This window comes from Echinops telfairi, unplaced genomic scaffold (genome assembly GCF_000313985.2).
Source record: "Echinops telfairi isolate 266 unplaced genomic scaffold, ASM31398v2 ScPeMD7_1;HRSCAF=3_0, whole genome shotgun sequence".
NCBI classification, from domain to species: domain Eukaryota; kingdom Metazoa; phylum Chordata; class Mammalia; order Afrosoricida; family Tenrecidae; genus Echinops; species Echinops telfairi.
The window spans coordinates 48,045,480-48,061,628 of record NW_022103896.1 but is presented as its reverse complement, the minus strand read 5'-3'; the positions used below and the strand labels follow the sequence as shown (position 1 = coordinate 48,061,628).

At 39.7% G+C, this 16,149-nt stretch overlaps 1 protein-coding gene across 1 annotated transcript in view; it reads left to right on the top strand.

Moving 5' to 3' along the window:
* Positions 1 to 16,149, top strand: part of SLC26A7 (solute carrier family 26 member 7) — a 136,978-nt gene that overhangs the window by 76,933 nt on the left and 43,896 nt on the right. The window contains exons 6-8 of the mRNA XM_004697718.2: positions 1,926 to 2,039; positions 13,125 to 13,202; positions 14,298 to 14,393. Of these exons, the coding sequence (XP_004697775.1) occupies positions 1,926 to 2,039; positions 13,125 to 13,202; positions 14,298 to 14,393 (288 nt within the window). The remainder of the gene's footprint in view (positions 1 to 1,925; positions 2,040 to 13,124; positions 13,203 to 14,297; positions 14,394 to 16,149) is intronic.

Genomic DNA, 16,149 nt, shown 5'->3' with positions numbered 1-16,149 from the left:
ACTCGTGTTTGTATCAGTGTTCTGTGTCTCCACAATGTGGAGTGTATGGAAAATACAGCTCACCTATGTGTGTGAAAAAATGAGTCGAAAATGAAATAAATGAACCCCCAAATCTCTATATTATTTATAAAAAGGAGAAAATCTAACTTCATGGGTTGGTTACCAATTTCCTTTTTTTTTTTATTTTGAGAGACAAAGTAAGAGAAACGGGTGGAGGGGAGTGGAGAGAGAGAGAGACATACTTGATGTCCTGTGTAATTTTTTTTTTAAGAGAATCATTGTATGAAGACGTCCTTGTTAACTTTTCAAAGTATGGATTTCAAAGTCCAAACAACACGCTCATAGCACTGACTCTTCTTGGTACACAAACTGACATGAAGTGCGAATATAGTCTGAATACCAATGGTCCAGATTTTATGGATTCTACATCTGCATACACGTCTGCCAGTATTGGGTTTCCAGGCTGGAGCTCCACACTTTGTTTCCCAGAGCTGCGCAGTTCTGCAGAGACGGCAACCGCGCAGGGGTTGCAAAGGCCCAGTGGCTCCTGGACCCCCCTCCTCCCAACACTCTCAGAGGTGCTGCAGAGCACCTTCCAACTCCCGGCCACCCCACTTGCGTCAGAGTAGAACTGTAGAATGTAAAAGGAGATGCATTCATTCAACAGCTTTGTTGAATATTGTTCTAGGTACAAGGGATCCTGGGTGGACAAGAGGGACGATGGCTTTCCTAGGCTCAAACCTCCCGGTGGCTCCCCATCAAGCTCAGAATAAAGTCAGCTTTCCCCCGTGGTGGCATACGGGAGCTTACATCACATGCCATCACCCCTCTCTTAGCCCTTGGGAACTCTGTTCTAGCCACACTTATCTCTTGGGTTTCCATGGAACCACCAGAAGAACCTTTGTCCTTACTTTCCCCTTTTGCTGGAACTCTGTCCCCAGTTCCTCACATGTCCTCTTCTTCAAGGCCTACCTGAAGAACTCCAGGGCTTCTTATGGCCTTCACTGCGTTCCTCTTCTTCTGTATCCCGCCTGCTGTCAGCCTTTTTAGTTCAAATGGATACTGGCTCTTCCTGGGTAGGGATGTCTGTCTGCATTGCTTCCGGGCAACAGAAGAAGCTAGGGAAGCCCTTTGAAGGCACTGACAATACTCCAAGTGACTTGCAGCAGGATGGAGAGTCAGGCGCTGAGGAAGAGACAGCTTCTGGATTGAATGTGGGGGAAAGGAGGGGCATGTGTATCCGGGCTAACACAAACGCCTTTTGCTGACACAAACAATAGGAGCTTGAGTTGAGAAAGGATGTTGGAGGAGCAGGTTGGAGGTGGCCCAGAGCAGTAGGCCTGACTTGTCAGAGACAGCCCTTGGGCATTAAGGTGGAGATGCTGAGCCGTAGGCTAGCTGTGTTGGATATGAAGTTCTGAGATGAGTTACACTAGAAGGCACCACAAGGGAAAGGGCTTCCAAAGAGGTATCAGGAAGCCAGGATAATGCCCTTTCCTACAGTCAAAGGCATGCCGGTCAGGAGAAGCGAGTATGCCACTGGTTCAAATGCTACTTTCAGATCAAATGTTTCAGCTGACGATTGGATTTACCACTGTGGAGCTCTCTGTTGGGGTGGCAAAAAAAAAGTCTGATTATAGTGACTTAAAAAAAATAGACAAATCTGGCAGTGGGGAATATATATTAAATGTGCATTTCCCCCCAAAGAAGTTGTTATGAGTATAGTTCTTAGAACACATTCTGGCTCATTATAAGGCCTTGGTGACTATTAGCTATTTTTATTATTCTTGAATTCCAACTGGTGAGGGAGAATGGGAGTTGAGTACAAACAAGACTCATTCATCAGCAAGTTGTGTCCGTGGTGGTCTCTAATCCGTTTATTGTGATTAAGGCAGGGTATAATCTCCCCCTTATCAATCCTGCAGGAATTGTTGGCACATGGCCTCAGTAATGTGATCCCTTCGTTTTTCTTCTGCATACCAAGTGCTGCAGCCATGGGACGTACTGCAGGGCTCTACAGCACCGGAGCAAAGACACAGGTAACATACGGCTTGGAAGAGACAAAGGACAAGGATGCCTGAAATCTTGATCGGTGGTTACCACGGGTTGAGGCGGGGTGGGGAATAGGGGGCTACTTCTTACGTAGTGTGAAGACTTTGTTTAGGGTGATGAAAACCATTTGAAAGTGGGTAATGGTAATGATTGCACATCCTGGTGCGTACAGTTAATGCGACTGAATTATGTAGTTAAAAATGGTTAAAATGGGAAATATTTTGTTATGTATAATTTCTCACTGCCATTGAATCAATTCTGACTCCTAGGGTGCCCTAGGGGTTTCTTAGACTGCAATTCTTAAGGAGAGTAGAAAACTTCAAGTGTTTCTCCAGTGATCTGCTGATGGTTTCGAACTGTTGACCATGTGATTAGCAGCTCAATGGTAACTCCGCCAACAGGGCTCCCTTTATGTATATTTTGCTACACTACAATTTTCAGGACATAAACAGTAAGTGTGCTCTCCCTGTTGCCCAAGAACAGGAGTGCAGGCCAGACAGTCCTTCCCCCACCCTTTTAAAAATTGATTGTATTATGTATATTTTACTACAATATAATTAAAAAAAAAAAGAAAGAAAACAAAGAATTACCTGAACTTCACTTCTGTTCTTGGATGATTAAAGTCCTGAAAGTGTTTTCACTTCCTAAAAGCTTTCTAAGTAGTTTCTAGTGATTCTCTCTCCTTTCTAATGAAGGATCCGTCCAGAAGTTGGGTGATTAAAGAGCAAACTCACCACCCGCCCTTACAAATGGCAGTTATTATTGGTGACCAATGAAACTAACGCTCCCTCTAGTGGTCGCTCTGATACTGATTTTGGCAGAACCAAAAACCAAACCCAGCCCCGAAAGGAGTGGATTTGGACTCAGGGAGTAGCTGCCTCCTAGGGCTTTCAAGGCTGCAGTCTTTATGGAAGCCGATTGCCACATCTTTCTCCTTCCTAGTGGCTGGTAAGGGCTTCCCTGCTGGGCTACTGGGGATGTAAACACGTTCATTTCCAAAATGTCCATTTTCTCACCTTCTATAAAGAAAGTGGAATCACCTATATGAAAAAACAGACATTGACACCGACTTTCCTTTCCTGTTTTTTCTTTTTCTTTTTTTCCTTTCTATGGAAATCTCTGATTCGCTGCCATTGAGTTGATTCCAATGTATCAATTCTGTTTGGCCAGGGTAGAACTGCATCTGTAAATGTGGAATGAAATACCTGTGTAAAATAGCCTTTAGGTTAAAGAGGTAGTTATTATATTTTCTTAAAATTCAAGACAAGTCATCACTTTTGAAGAGTCTGCTATGTGCCAGGTATTGTGCTGCATACTGGTAAGACAGTGCCGGTGAAGACCGTGATGGTGGTCACAGAGAGGAGATGGTGGGGCTGTGGCTGGCCTTGACGATGGCTTTCTGCTCCGAGCACAGTGTGTAATGCTATTTATACTATTATATGAATGGATTTACTTAATTTGTAAGATCACCCTATTATATAATATTGTCTTCAGTTTCCAGATGATCGATGGGAGAAAGAAGAATAAAATAAAATAAAATTCTCAGAGCTAGTGAAGGGCCGAGCTGGGACTCGAACCCAAATAGCTTTGCTTCAAATCTTTACTCCAAGTTTTACTGCAACTTTAAATACAGTTTTCACACAGGGAAATCCATGTCTAGCTACATATAAGAAAATAACACTTATAGTAATTATTAAACATCTTTAATGAACATTTAGAAAATATTTTGTGGGCTAATTCTACTATTTATTAGGAATCTGCATTATGTTAGCCTCTGGTTCTGGTCCTGGAAGAATAGCGATGACTAAGATCTGGTTCTGGCCATTGTGGGCAAGCAACAAGCCAACAGTGATGGAAAGGCATTAGATGATAGCATAGAACTCGTGAATGAAATTATGACCACTCTACCACGGAGCAGAAGGTAAGTGGCGTCACTTTTTAAATATGCTATGATTGGACAAATCATTTCCACAGGTAAAAAAGCAGCTGTAAAGCCAAAACGTCTGGTTTTCATGACTCGAAGCAATTTGATGGACTTTTCCACAGTTAGTGATTTTAAATATAAGAAGTGCTTTTGACTTCACTCTGCCTGTTGTTTGCACCCAAACCCATCACCACTGGGTAGATTCCAACTCAGTGTGGTGGCCTGGTAACGGGTTTCCAAGACTGTCAATGTTTAAGGGAGCCGGCAGCCTCCTTTTTCTCCTGCGGAAGAGCTGGAGAGTTTGTGGTTAGCAGGCAAACACCTACCCATTACAACACTACATGCCCCTATTTAATACACAGTGCACTTACATATCACGCCCTACCCGGAGAACACGTCTGTCAATAACAAGCCTGAATTTGCAGTAGTTTGTACATTATTATGAAGGAGAGTGCGTGTATGAAATCTCCTTCCTTCTTGTTCAGGTTAGATAAGCTAGTGCGTGGTTAAGGATGTGGGCCAAACCCTGGGCTACTCTCTTCTGATTTCTACTCACCACTAGTGGTCACTTCAGATAAGAAGCTCAACTTGTCTTGCCTGAGTGGACTTGATTATTCAAGTGGGATTCTTGTGAGAAGGAAATAAATTCTGCTTATTTAGCACAGGACCAGAACATCTAGTAAACTCCATACAGGTTGACTATTATCACTCATTTGATCAAGTGTTTTTATACTAAGGAAACATTTTCATAATTGTTTGGTTACTATTTATTATTAAAATACATTAGTTTGATTGGGATGCAGGAAGGCAGTTTTCTAATTCAAGTGACACTTCCAACTTACTGGGGGATCTTGGGCCAGTTAGTGTCTGCTGACATATGGAAGGTTGAAAGGCTCAATGAGGAATATTTTGTACTGTAAATTCTGTTTCTGTCTGGAGCCTCCTCAAACATTTATGAGAATAAATTTAAAGTATATTACTCCAAAAGGCATAGCAGTCTTTATTGCACATGATTTTCAAAGTGTGGTGGGATGCTTTCTTGACGTCTGCACCTGTATGCTTCTGAAGGCAATGCTGTGCCTCTCCAATCCTTTCTTGAGGAATTCTTCAACCTTCAATTCATACCACCTCAAAAACAACAGCTTTGGCATACTCCAGGGACTCAAATCATGTTACTTTTAAATGTGTTTGAATTTGAGAAACACAAAGGACATCTGATGATGCCAAATTATGTGTATAAGGTCCATGGAGTAGCATTTTCCCAATTACAATTCTCATAGGGGAGCCCTTGTTATCCTTGAAGAATGAACAGGTGCGTTGTCAGGATGAAAAATAAATCCCTTGGTGCAATTTTCCTGGCCTTTACCCCCACTAATAAGGTTTTCAATCTTCTTAAAAGGTCTTCCCAATGAGTCCCCATGGTTTTCCTGTGTTCTTTGAGAAAATCTATTAAAATGGCCCTTTTGGGATTCCAAACAAGTTGCTATAAACTGCTGTGCTGACCTCCCTTTTTTGAATTTACTTTGTCAGCAGATCTACCTGGAAGCCTTTTGAATTGACCTTTCCTTTTTCAGTGTCACCCCCACGAGGCTACAGCAAATTTATTACTGAGCGAACATGCCTGAGCCATCCATGGATCACAGAGACATGCTTAAACATGTCATTCATTTTATTCGGAATAATCCTGTTGTGAACTTTCGTATTCATGAACCTGTTAGGAACTCATGTTTAGTTCCTTTCTAGTTACTATTTTAATAGTGATCATTGTCATTTTATTGATATTTGTAATTTTCAATATCTCTTTTCTGAAATCCACAACTTGTGTGTCACTTTGTTGCTGTGCTGCTGGAAACCATGTCACTAGTATGTCACGTACCAGCAGGGTCACCAGAGGTGAGCACGATTCACTGGAGCTTCCATACCACATGACGATGGATTAGGCCTCCACTTCTGAGGAATTAGCCAGTGGCAATCTTATGATAGCAGCGTAACATTGTCTGATACAGTCCGCAAGGTGAGCCAGTCAGATTAGAAGGCACTCAAGGCTCAAAATAAAATTGAGCAAAATGACGAGGAGGAACAAATCTTTTGGAACCTTCATTTGCTGTTGGGGACTACTCAAAATTAGGAGAAACAGCTTGAAATGCCTTTTAATAATTGGAATGTAGAATGTATGAAATATTAAGCTCGAAAAGTTGGAATTAAAAAAACTGGGATGCGTAAAGATTAATGAGCTGAAATGGACTGGCATTGGGCATTTGAGTCAGACAACAAGATGGTTTACTATGAGAATGACAAATTCAGGAGGAAGGGCATCACATCAGCAAAAAGAACCTTTCAGTATCTCTCTTGAAGTGCAATGTTGTTGTGATAGGATTACATCTATATGCATACAAGGAAATCCAATTAGTACAACCATTACCAAACTGATGTACCAGCCACTAAGGCTAGTGATGAAATTGAAGAATTCTACCAACTTCTTCAGTCTGATATTGATCAAACATGCAATCAAGATGCATTGATTATTATTAGTAATTGGAATTCACAAGTTGGAAACAAAGAGATAGGATGGAGCAGGAGTTGGTAAAAATGGCTTTGGTCATAGAAACAAAATGGGCTTTGGTGATAGAAACATACTAGAATTTCTCAAGCACCATGATTTCTTCATTGCAAATTCCATTTATCAACCACATAAATGGTCACTATGTATGTGGGCTTCACCATACGGAATGCACAGAAATCAGACTAAGTACACATGTGGAAAGACATGATGGAGAAGCTCAATATCAGCAATCAAAACCAAGCCATGGAACAGACTATCAATTGCTTGTATGTAAGTCCAGCTTGACATTGAAGAAAATTCAAGTAAGTCCATGAGAGCCATAAGAGGATCTTGAGATTTCTCTGCTTGAATTTCAAGAACATCTCAAGAACATATTTAACACATGGAATGCTAATGGCAGAAGCCCTGATGAATTATGGGGTGACATCAAGAACATCATACTTTAAAAAAGAAAAAAAAATTATTAAAAAGACAAGAAAAAACATAGTTCCAAGTGGCTAGCAGAAGAGTAGCTCAAGCAAAGGGAGAAATAATGAAGTCCAGGAGCTGAACAGAAATGTCAAAGGGCAACTCAAGAAAGCAAAGTAAGTTCTTAGAATGAAATGAAAAGAAAGACCTGAAATTAAAATACTGAAAAAGGAACACACTTAGCATAATTCAGCTAAAGGAATGGAAGAAAACAAGCCTTGAGATGCAATATTGAAGGATTATATGGGTAAAATATTGAGTGGTATAGGAAACATCAACAAAGATTGCAAGAGTACACAATTACCATACCCCAAAGAACTGGTCAACACTTAACTAATTCAAGAGGTAGCATATGATCAAGAACTGATGGCATTGAACATAGACGTTCAAGCTAAACCGAAGGCATTGATGGGAAGCCAGGCTCCAGACCTGACAGTATAGAAAAGTTTCGTAACACGGGGAGCGGGCACACTGTATCAGCACTGGAACTACTTGTCATGCCAGGACATTTGGAAAGCAGCTACCTACTTGGCCAGCTGACTGGAAGAGATCCATATTTGTACCCATTCCAAAGAAAGTGACCCAACAGAAAACAGAAATTATCAAACAATACCGTTAATATGTCATGCATGCCATTTCCCCCAAAGACTATTCAACAATGGTTGCAGTGGTACATCAACAGGAAACTGCCAGAAATTCTAGCTGTATTCAGAAGAGGCTGTGGACAAGGAGATATCATTGTTGACATCAGATGGATCTTGGCTGAGAACATAGAAAACAAGAAAGATGTTTACTTTTTTATTAACGATGCAGAATCATTTGACTGAGTGGATCATAACAAACTATCGATAACATTGCAAAGATTGGGAGTGCCAGAACACTTTGCTGTGGCCATGCAGAAGCTATATATGGACCAAGAGGTAGCCTAAGGAATATTGCATCATTTAAAATTCAAGAAAGTTTTGCATCACATTTGTATCCTTTCGCCATACTCATTCAATCTGCATGATGAGCAAATAATTGACAACCTAGACTATGTGAAGAGGAATGCGATATCAGGATTGGAGGAAGGTTTATTAAGACCTTGCTTGCTGAACGTGAGGAGAGCTTGAAGCACATGCTCATGAAGATCGAGGGCTGCAGCCTTCAGTATGGACTGCAATTCAATGTAAAGCAAACTGAAATTCTCACAACTGGACCACAGAAAACATCATAACAGAGAAAATATTGATGTTGCCAAGGATTTCATCTTACTTAAATCAATATGCATGGAAGCAGCAGTCAAGAAATCAAATCAGGCATTGCATTGGGAAAATCAGTTTTATAAGACCTCTTTGAAGTCTTGAAATGTAAGGATGTCACTTTGAGAACTAAGGTACATCTGATTCAAGCCATTTTGCAATTGATCCAAGCAATTGCAATCACCTCATATACGTATAAAAGTTGGACATTGAATAAAGAAGACCTAAGAAAATTTTTGCATTTGAATTAGGTGCTGGTGAAGAATATGAAAGGTACCATGGATTGCCACAAAAACAAAAAGATCTATCTTGGAAGAATACAGCCAGAATGCCCCTTAGAAGCAAGGATGGTGGATCTTTGTTTCATGTACTATGGACATGTTATCAGAAAGCCCAGTTCTTGGAGCAGGACACCATGCTTGGTCAATTAGAGGGGCAGTGGAAAGGAGGAATCCCCTTGAGAAGGTGGATTGACATAGTGGCTTCAACAATGTGCTCAAACCAATTGTGAGGATAGCACCAGACTAGGCAATGTTTTGTTGTGCTGTACATATGGCTTCTCGGAGGCAGAATCAACTTGATGGACCTACGACAATAAATAAAAGATAATGCTTTTAAGAATGATTCCCCTTATTTTGAAATATGGGGCTTATTTTGATTTGAACTGGGCAGACATTTGTTTGACTAAGAGGGTAAGGATACAAGGGTGAGCATTCTCTCTGGGATCCTAGACTCTACACCTTTGAATTATGAGGCCAGTAGGTCCTTTTGAGAGGTTTGCCACATGATATTGTACTCATCAGACTCGAGAAGAAATGATAAATTTTAACAAAATACAATTTCAATGAAACAAAGTTTAGTCATAAAATATTTTCATGCTGCTCTGCTTAGATGGTTGCTAATCTCTCCAGTAATTTCCATTACATTACATTAGAAACAATCTGATTAAATGTGTATGCTCATCTGAAAGGCTTTCCCAGAATAGTCATTTTAGTCTTTTAACATCTGCAACTGTTAAGTTTATGTGGGTAGAACTGATAGCTGACAGAATTTGAAGAAGGCATCACACAAGCCAACTCTAAAAGTTTTGTTCTAAATATGCTACTTATGAAAGCATTTTTCTATGACATGATTTCACAAAAAAAAAACCCTTAGATTACTTTTCCTCTCTGATGGTCTTGATTTCAACCCAGTAAATTTGCCTAGAAAATATATAAGCCCTTCAATTTCTAGGCTAATGACTACCAAACAAAAGATCTTTGGGAACCACTTTACATCTTGTTAATTATTTTACCAGTTGACTCTTACTCAGAAACATTAATATGATATTTCTGGAGGAAACTCTTTTAAAAATGGATACTATTCCCTGCTTAATCTTTGTAAAATGTGGTCTTGTTTTGGTTCCTTGAAAGCAGTGTGTTTTTGTTACTGTTTTGTGTCTAACCAAAAGGCTGTTTTATGCCTTGTGGTCTCCAGTGTCTGTTCTCTGTCTCTGCAGCTCTCTTCTTCCTTTTGAGTGAACTCTTCCCATCCTTCACATATGACTGCTGTGTCTGGATCATCTGTGTTTGTTTTCCTCAGAGTCCTTAGCTTGGTCTGCTAATAAATGTTCATTAGCATAATGATGGACTTACTCTGTGGTGTAAATGGCTAAAGCATTTGACTATTAATGGAAAGGTTGGAAGGTCAAGTGCATCCAAATGTGCCTTGGAAGAAAGGCCCAGTGATCTACTTCTGAAAAAGCAATCCACCAGTCTCTGGAACCACAGCTTTATTCTGGTATACATGGAATTGCCATGAGTGGAAGTCAACTCCAGGGCAAATGCATGTGTGTGAACATGCATGTGCATGTGCCATGTAATCCTATGATTAATCTTTGTCTTCTGCTCTTGGCTGAAAACTTCCTGAGAACAGTGGCTCATGTGCACTTCGTTTCATTGTATCCTCAGTGACTATCACAGGAGCTGGCACATAGTAGGGTTCAAGAACAGCATAGAAAGAATGAATGAGAAATGAAAGTACCCAGTAATCATATAATCATATAGTGTGTCACTTTTATGAGTATAATAAGGGAGAGTTCAATCTATGCAATTTTTATTGTAACTTAAAAGTTAGGAAAATTAACAATTACAAAAATTCTATTTGAAACCAGGCATAGGAGCAAAGGCTTTAGAGAAATGCTTTCTAATAGAAATATAATTTGAGCCACACAGATAATTAAAAAATTTGTAGACTCATTAAAAGAGTAGAAAAAACCAGAATTAATTCAATGACATGTTTTAAGTAACCCAATATATTGAAACCATTATGATATCAGCATGAAATAGATCTAGAAATTATTGATAGTTTATAATCTTCTACTTTCACAGTAAGCCCCTGAAAACTGGTGTGTAGTTTACACTTGCAACCTCTTAATATGAGCTAGTCACATTTCAAGGATGTAAGAGCCACCTGTGTGGCTGTATTGAACAGCAAGCATGGGATCATTTGATATACAGTGTTCTTCTGTAAATAGCATGGTGAGTTGGTAGTAAAGTCTTTGCATGCTTTGGAAAATCAAATCAAGATGCTTGAATCGAGGTAACCAATTATGGTAATCACATAACACCAAGTGCATGGACAAAGGTCCCAAACCATTCCTATCCTCCACAGGTAGAAAGCATGTATGCAGTTATTCCATCTTAAAAAATGTTTTTAGTTTTTTATCTTGAACATTGGATGAAGGTTTACATAGCAGATCAGTTTTCTACTCAACAGTTCATAGACCTTTTGTTTCACTTCACTGATTACAATACCGACAATATAACACATCTTAACCCACGTTCTCCCTGTTTCTTGTTTCAATTCTTCTTTCTTTCATAATCTTTCAGAACTTTGTCCTTGGGTAAATGCTGCTATTTTCTTTAATCTCAGATGGTTGATTACTTTAAGATGTGCATAAATCCTTAGTGTTGCTGCTCCCCTGATAGGCCTGTCTGTCCTGTGGCTGAAAATGAGTCCACGGAGGTGAGTTCATGTCCACGGGGGCCACAGTCTTGGGGGTTCTGCCAGTCTCTATCAGACAAATAAGCCTGCTTTAAGTTTCTGTTTCTCATGATTGTGAGTTTTGTTTCACATTTTTGTTTTCCTCCTACTCTATCTAGGACCTTCTAATGTGATCCCATTGAGCACAGTTGGAAGTGGTAGCTCAACACCACCTAATTCTTCTAGTCTGAGAGTAGTGGAGACTACTGTTTGCATGCATAATGTATTAGTCCATTGAATTAATTGTTCCTATGTGTCTTCAATCTTCTCTCCTCCACATTGGATGATACCAATAGTTGCACTTTAGACAAGCTCTCACAGCTTAGAAGAGCCCATTTACTACTCACTAAACTAGGATGTAGAGCATGGTTTTTATTGGGCTCTTACAGGTTTCATACCAATCCATGCATCAATTGTATCAAGCACATTTGTTCATATGTTGCCACCTGGCTTTTGTAGAATATATTCCTGTTGACTGTGCTCTTAAGTCTCTAGGCCCAGATATTGTTCCCTCAAGGTGTTTGCTTCTGCTTGGTTTTATATTTGCCCCTGTGTGCTCCACGACATTGAGTAATTTATTGTCAGCAAAGATAAATACACATATACACATATACAAATATCCTCTGTCAAACTTATGTATTTATTTGTGGGTGTAGTCTCCCTCTCCCCTCCCACTCATGTAGCCCGTGTCTCTCCATGCATCTACTTGTAGATCACTGTTATTGTAGAATTGTTTGCACACACAATGTCTTTCCCTGCCACCATTTTGAGGCCATGATTCTCTTTAGATGTGACATTTGGAGTATGAGTACTTACGGGGCTGTAGGAGACGCAACCATACCCACTGAGAAAGTCTTGGTGCTACCTAGATGAATTGTACAAACCTTTCCCCCTTAGTTAATCTTTTTAACAATGAGTAAAACACATGATGTTTGTATGAGATTGTTACAAGGAGAAAATGTAGAGTATTTCATTTTTTTATGTGCAAAACAATGAACCCTGGTGGTGTGGTGGATTAGGTGTTGGGCAAGGTTGGTGGTCCAAAGCCATCTAATTGGTCTCGGGTTCTTGCTATTCGTTTTGATGTTCTAAGCATTTTTGTGGTCCTGTGGTAGCCTCCTTTCTTTTTTTAGAATGGCGCTTTGGCCAAACATTATTTAGTCATGAATATCTGCTCATGCGAAATAGGGGTTTCCATCACATTCTGTGCTGATACGGGAATCACATGCGCTGAATTGCCTTTTGTCAGTGAGTTGAATTGGTTAGAACATGATACTAACGACTTCTTGGGTTGAGTTAAATTAATTCCCTTCCACTGCCAGAGACTACTTTCCTACTCCCAGCGAACCACTTCATAAGTAGAGTCCTCACCAAGAAAGAACTTTAAAAACGAGAGTAGATGCTTCAGTGGAAATTTATCATCAGCACAGAAGAACCAAAAGCCGTATTTTCAATTATTTCCCAAATAACCATCGATGAAGAGAAGAAAGGGAGTCAGGTTTTGATGAAGAAACAATAGACTCAAGAGCTTTTAATTGAAATGTCACTTTCACTATTAAACAAAACATCATTCCTGTGACTGTGTGATAAAAGCTGATGGTGTCTTATTTCTTTGTGTGGAATTGCTTTTCTCTCATCACTGACTTAATTTGATTGCACCAGTTTGTCAGCTGCCACATTTGGCTCCCTCAGCTGCAAAATATAGATAATGACGGTCTATGCAATTTCACAGTCATGTGCCAGCACTTTGCTTCTCCTAATCAAGATGAGCCAGAATGATCTCCTCCCTCAGAAGTTTGGTACAATGAAAAAGTTCAAGGCTTTTCTTGTTTGTCTGTCTTCTATTTTACAGGTGGCTTGTCTGATATCTTGCATTTTCGTCCTTATAGTCATCTATGCAATAGGACCTTTGCTTTACTGGCTGCCCATGGTACAGTAATGGTTTTTCATTATTACTCTAATGGGAATGATGGTATATTAACAGTTTCTTAGAGGATTAGCAGCCTCACTCATTCTAAGTCTGGAAAGCATGTTGCTGAATGGACAGTTGAGTCTGAAGAGCTGGAGAGATGTCACATTTCATGGGGACGGGATGGGAGGGTAGCTTGGCAGGGAGGGCACCAAGGTGGTCTTCTACTCCGTAGACATATCAAAAAAGCATTGTGCGATTGGCTTCATCCTGTCCTCATTTAGAGGGTTTGACTAGATTCACTTCACTTTTGTATAAGAAGTCGAAAATGGAAATGTTTGTTTTTCAGAACTGTTAAATGAAAGGGCTGTCTTTTGATAGGGTACATTGCTCATCACTGGATGGCTTTCAATAGAATTTGGATGTCCACTCTTTGAAGATATTCTAGAGGAAACAATTGACTTAAAGGGTTACATTCAAATTCTAAAATTCCATGGTTAAATATACATTTGTGCTAGGGCAGAACACTAGTCCACGTGGCTCTTCTTGACCTTTATAGACCTGGGGCACCAGAAGGACACAAGTAAGACACTGGCCTAAAGAAAGCCAGAGACAATGTTGGTCCTTTCTTCCTCAAGCTCTTCATTTGTTTCATGGGAACAAATTATTCCCACAGAAGGAGTTTCCGATTATCAAGTGTATTTTGAGATATAAATACCTGCAGGTGAAACCACTTAATTAGTACTCAGGGCAATTTTAAGGAAATATATAATGTAAAATATTCAGGGGTTTTCTTTTGCAACAAATACATATCAAGCAAAAGACAGTGAATTAATGCTGTAAAGTTAAAAGGATCTTCATCTGTATAATTCACTACTTGTTTTTTAATAGCATACAATTTGTTCAGCACTTTTCTTGATTTAGTTTTATATTCTTCTAGTGCAAAAGTAGGTTAGTTCTAAATAAAATTAAATATCTCATTATTACTTCAGTCTTCTTAATGGTTATTGCTTTGCTTTAGTAAGTCCTTTAAAAACAAAGAAAGAAATAATATCTTAGTCTTGAAATCTGGATTAAAATCCTTATCTTCTTCATCAGTGTGTTTTTTATTCGTAGTGTGTTCTTGCCAGCATTATCGTCGTGGGACTGAAAGGAATGCTAATACAGTTCCGGGATTTAAAAAAATATTGGAACGTGGATAAAATTGATTGGGTAAGTAGAAATTTGACCTAAATTTTCTTTCTTTGGCTTAAGTACATATTACCAGATAAGCTTTATTACTTTCATTTTCAGAAAAGTGGATTTCGTCCCTTCACATGTGTGTACTTGGTAAACACTCAGTTCTATTTTGGAGTCTTAATAAAAGCATGCACATGTAAAATGTATTTATAAGACACATAAGTGGAATCTGTCAAATTTTGATAGCGCAGTTATTTGTGAATGTTTAACGAAATTATAATTATCTTAATGTATTAGGGATACCCAATTTATGTTATGAATTGATTTTGGAAGTGAGGCCCATTAAGGAAACACACACTAATAGACATTTGATCATTTATAACATGTATGAAAACTAACGTTAATTGCTAAGAAATATATACTGTATTAGTACAGGGTGAATTTCTTAATAGAGACCATATTTATTCTGAATGCAAAGATGTCTCATAATTGTCTGCCTTATGTTAATAGACTATTGCTGGGAACAGATTTAAATTATACTGAATAATGATAAACAGTGGCTTCTTTTACCAGAAGTGATTAGCACATTTACTCTAGATAAGGATTCATGCAAGAGTATTTTAAATTCTCTTCCCATCTAGTATGTCATATATTTCATAGGTACCTCCTTCTGTTTACGTCTATTGTGGCATTCATTACATTGTAATACAATTACTTATTGGTTCAAACTCTTTTACACCCCGGCTCTAAGACAATTTGAAGGATTAGTCACGCCGTTGTCCACTTACATAAAAATGCTCCTGAAATTCAGTATTACTGAGATTTCACTGAAGTATAGTGCTGGGTGCCATGGGGAGTGCAAAGATGAATCAGGAGAATTACCTGTCGTCTTCAGACTCTAGGCATTGTGCCAGGGACATGGAAGCTCTAACTTATTATACAATCTAACCTGCACTTAAATGCACAAGCTTCTTTCTGGGGGTAGGGGTGAAGGATGGAGGCAGGAGCATTTCATTTGGATTGGGTTAATATGAAAATATCCTACCAAGGGTTACAATATGAGCTGAGACTTCAAAGAGCATACTCTGGTAGGCAGGTTAAAATGAACCAGGCTGAGAGAGGATTATGACTTTTGAAATCGCCATCTGGGAGGTACCAACATGAAAACAGAGAAAGGAGAAGATACAAACTTATTGAGCAAACAACTTGGGAGCGCCACGATAATGTGTTTCTAGGAACCCATTAATCACACGGGGGAGAACGCCTTACCATATCAGGAGGGGAAGGAAAGGCGTGTCAGGAAGGGCTTTGTGTAGGAAGTGGTATGAGTGGAGAATTGAAGGGTGAATACACATTGCCTGAGGAAAAGAGAGAGAAACCACATGTGCAAGCCCACAATGCTGAGTGAACATCTCTGAAAAAGCGGGCTCAGCATGGGTTCACCGTGAGATGCCACTGAAAGGGGAAGCATGAGTGAAATGTATGTCTCAGCCAGGTCTCATAGGGACCTTGAAGAAGATGGATCAAAGTGAGGAAATATGCATGAAGTGAAGTATAGCTTTAGTAATTGATGCAAACACAGGCGGAACAGCTCCAGGAGAGGGACATAGCTGATTGGAGCACACAGGAGCAGATGATGGGGGAGGAGGAGAGACTGGAGCACATCCTGGCCCACCAGGCCTTGAGGACGATGACCCCAGTTAGAGCAGCCAGTCCACAGAGAGGACCAAATGGCCAGCCCCACTATGAGACATGATGCCCCTCACTGACCCATGGCCCTGTGGGGGAC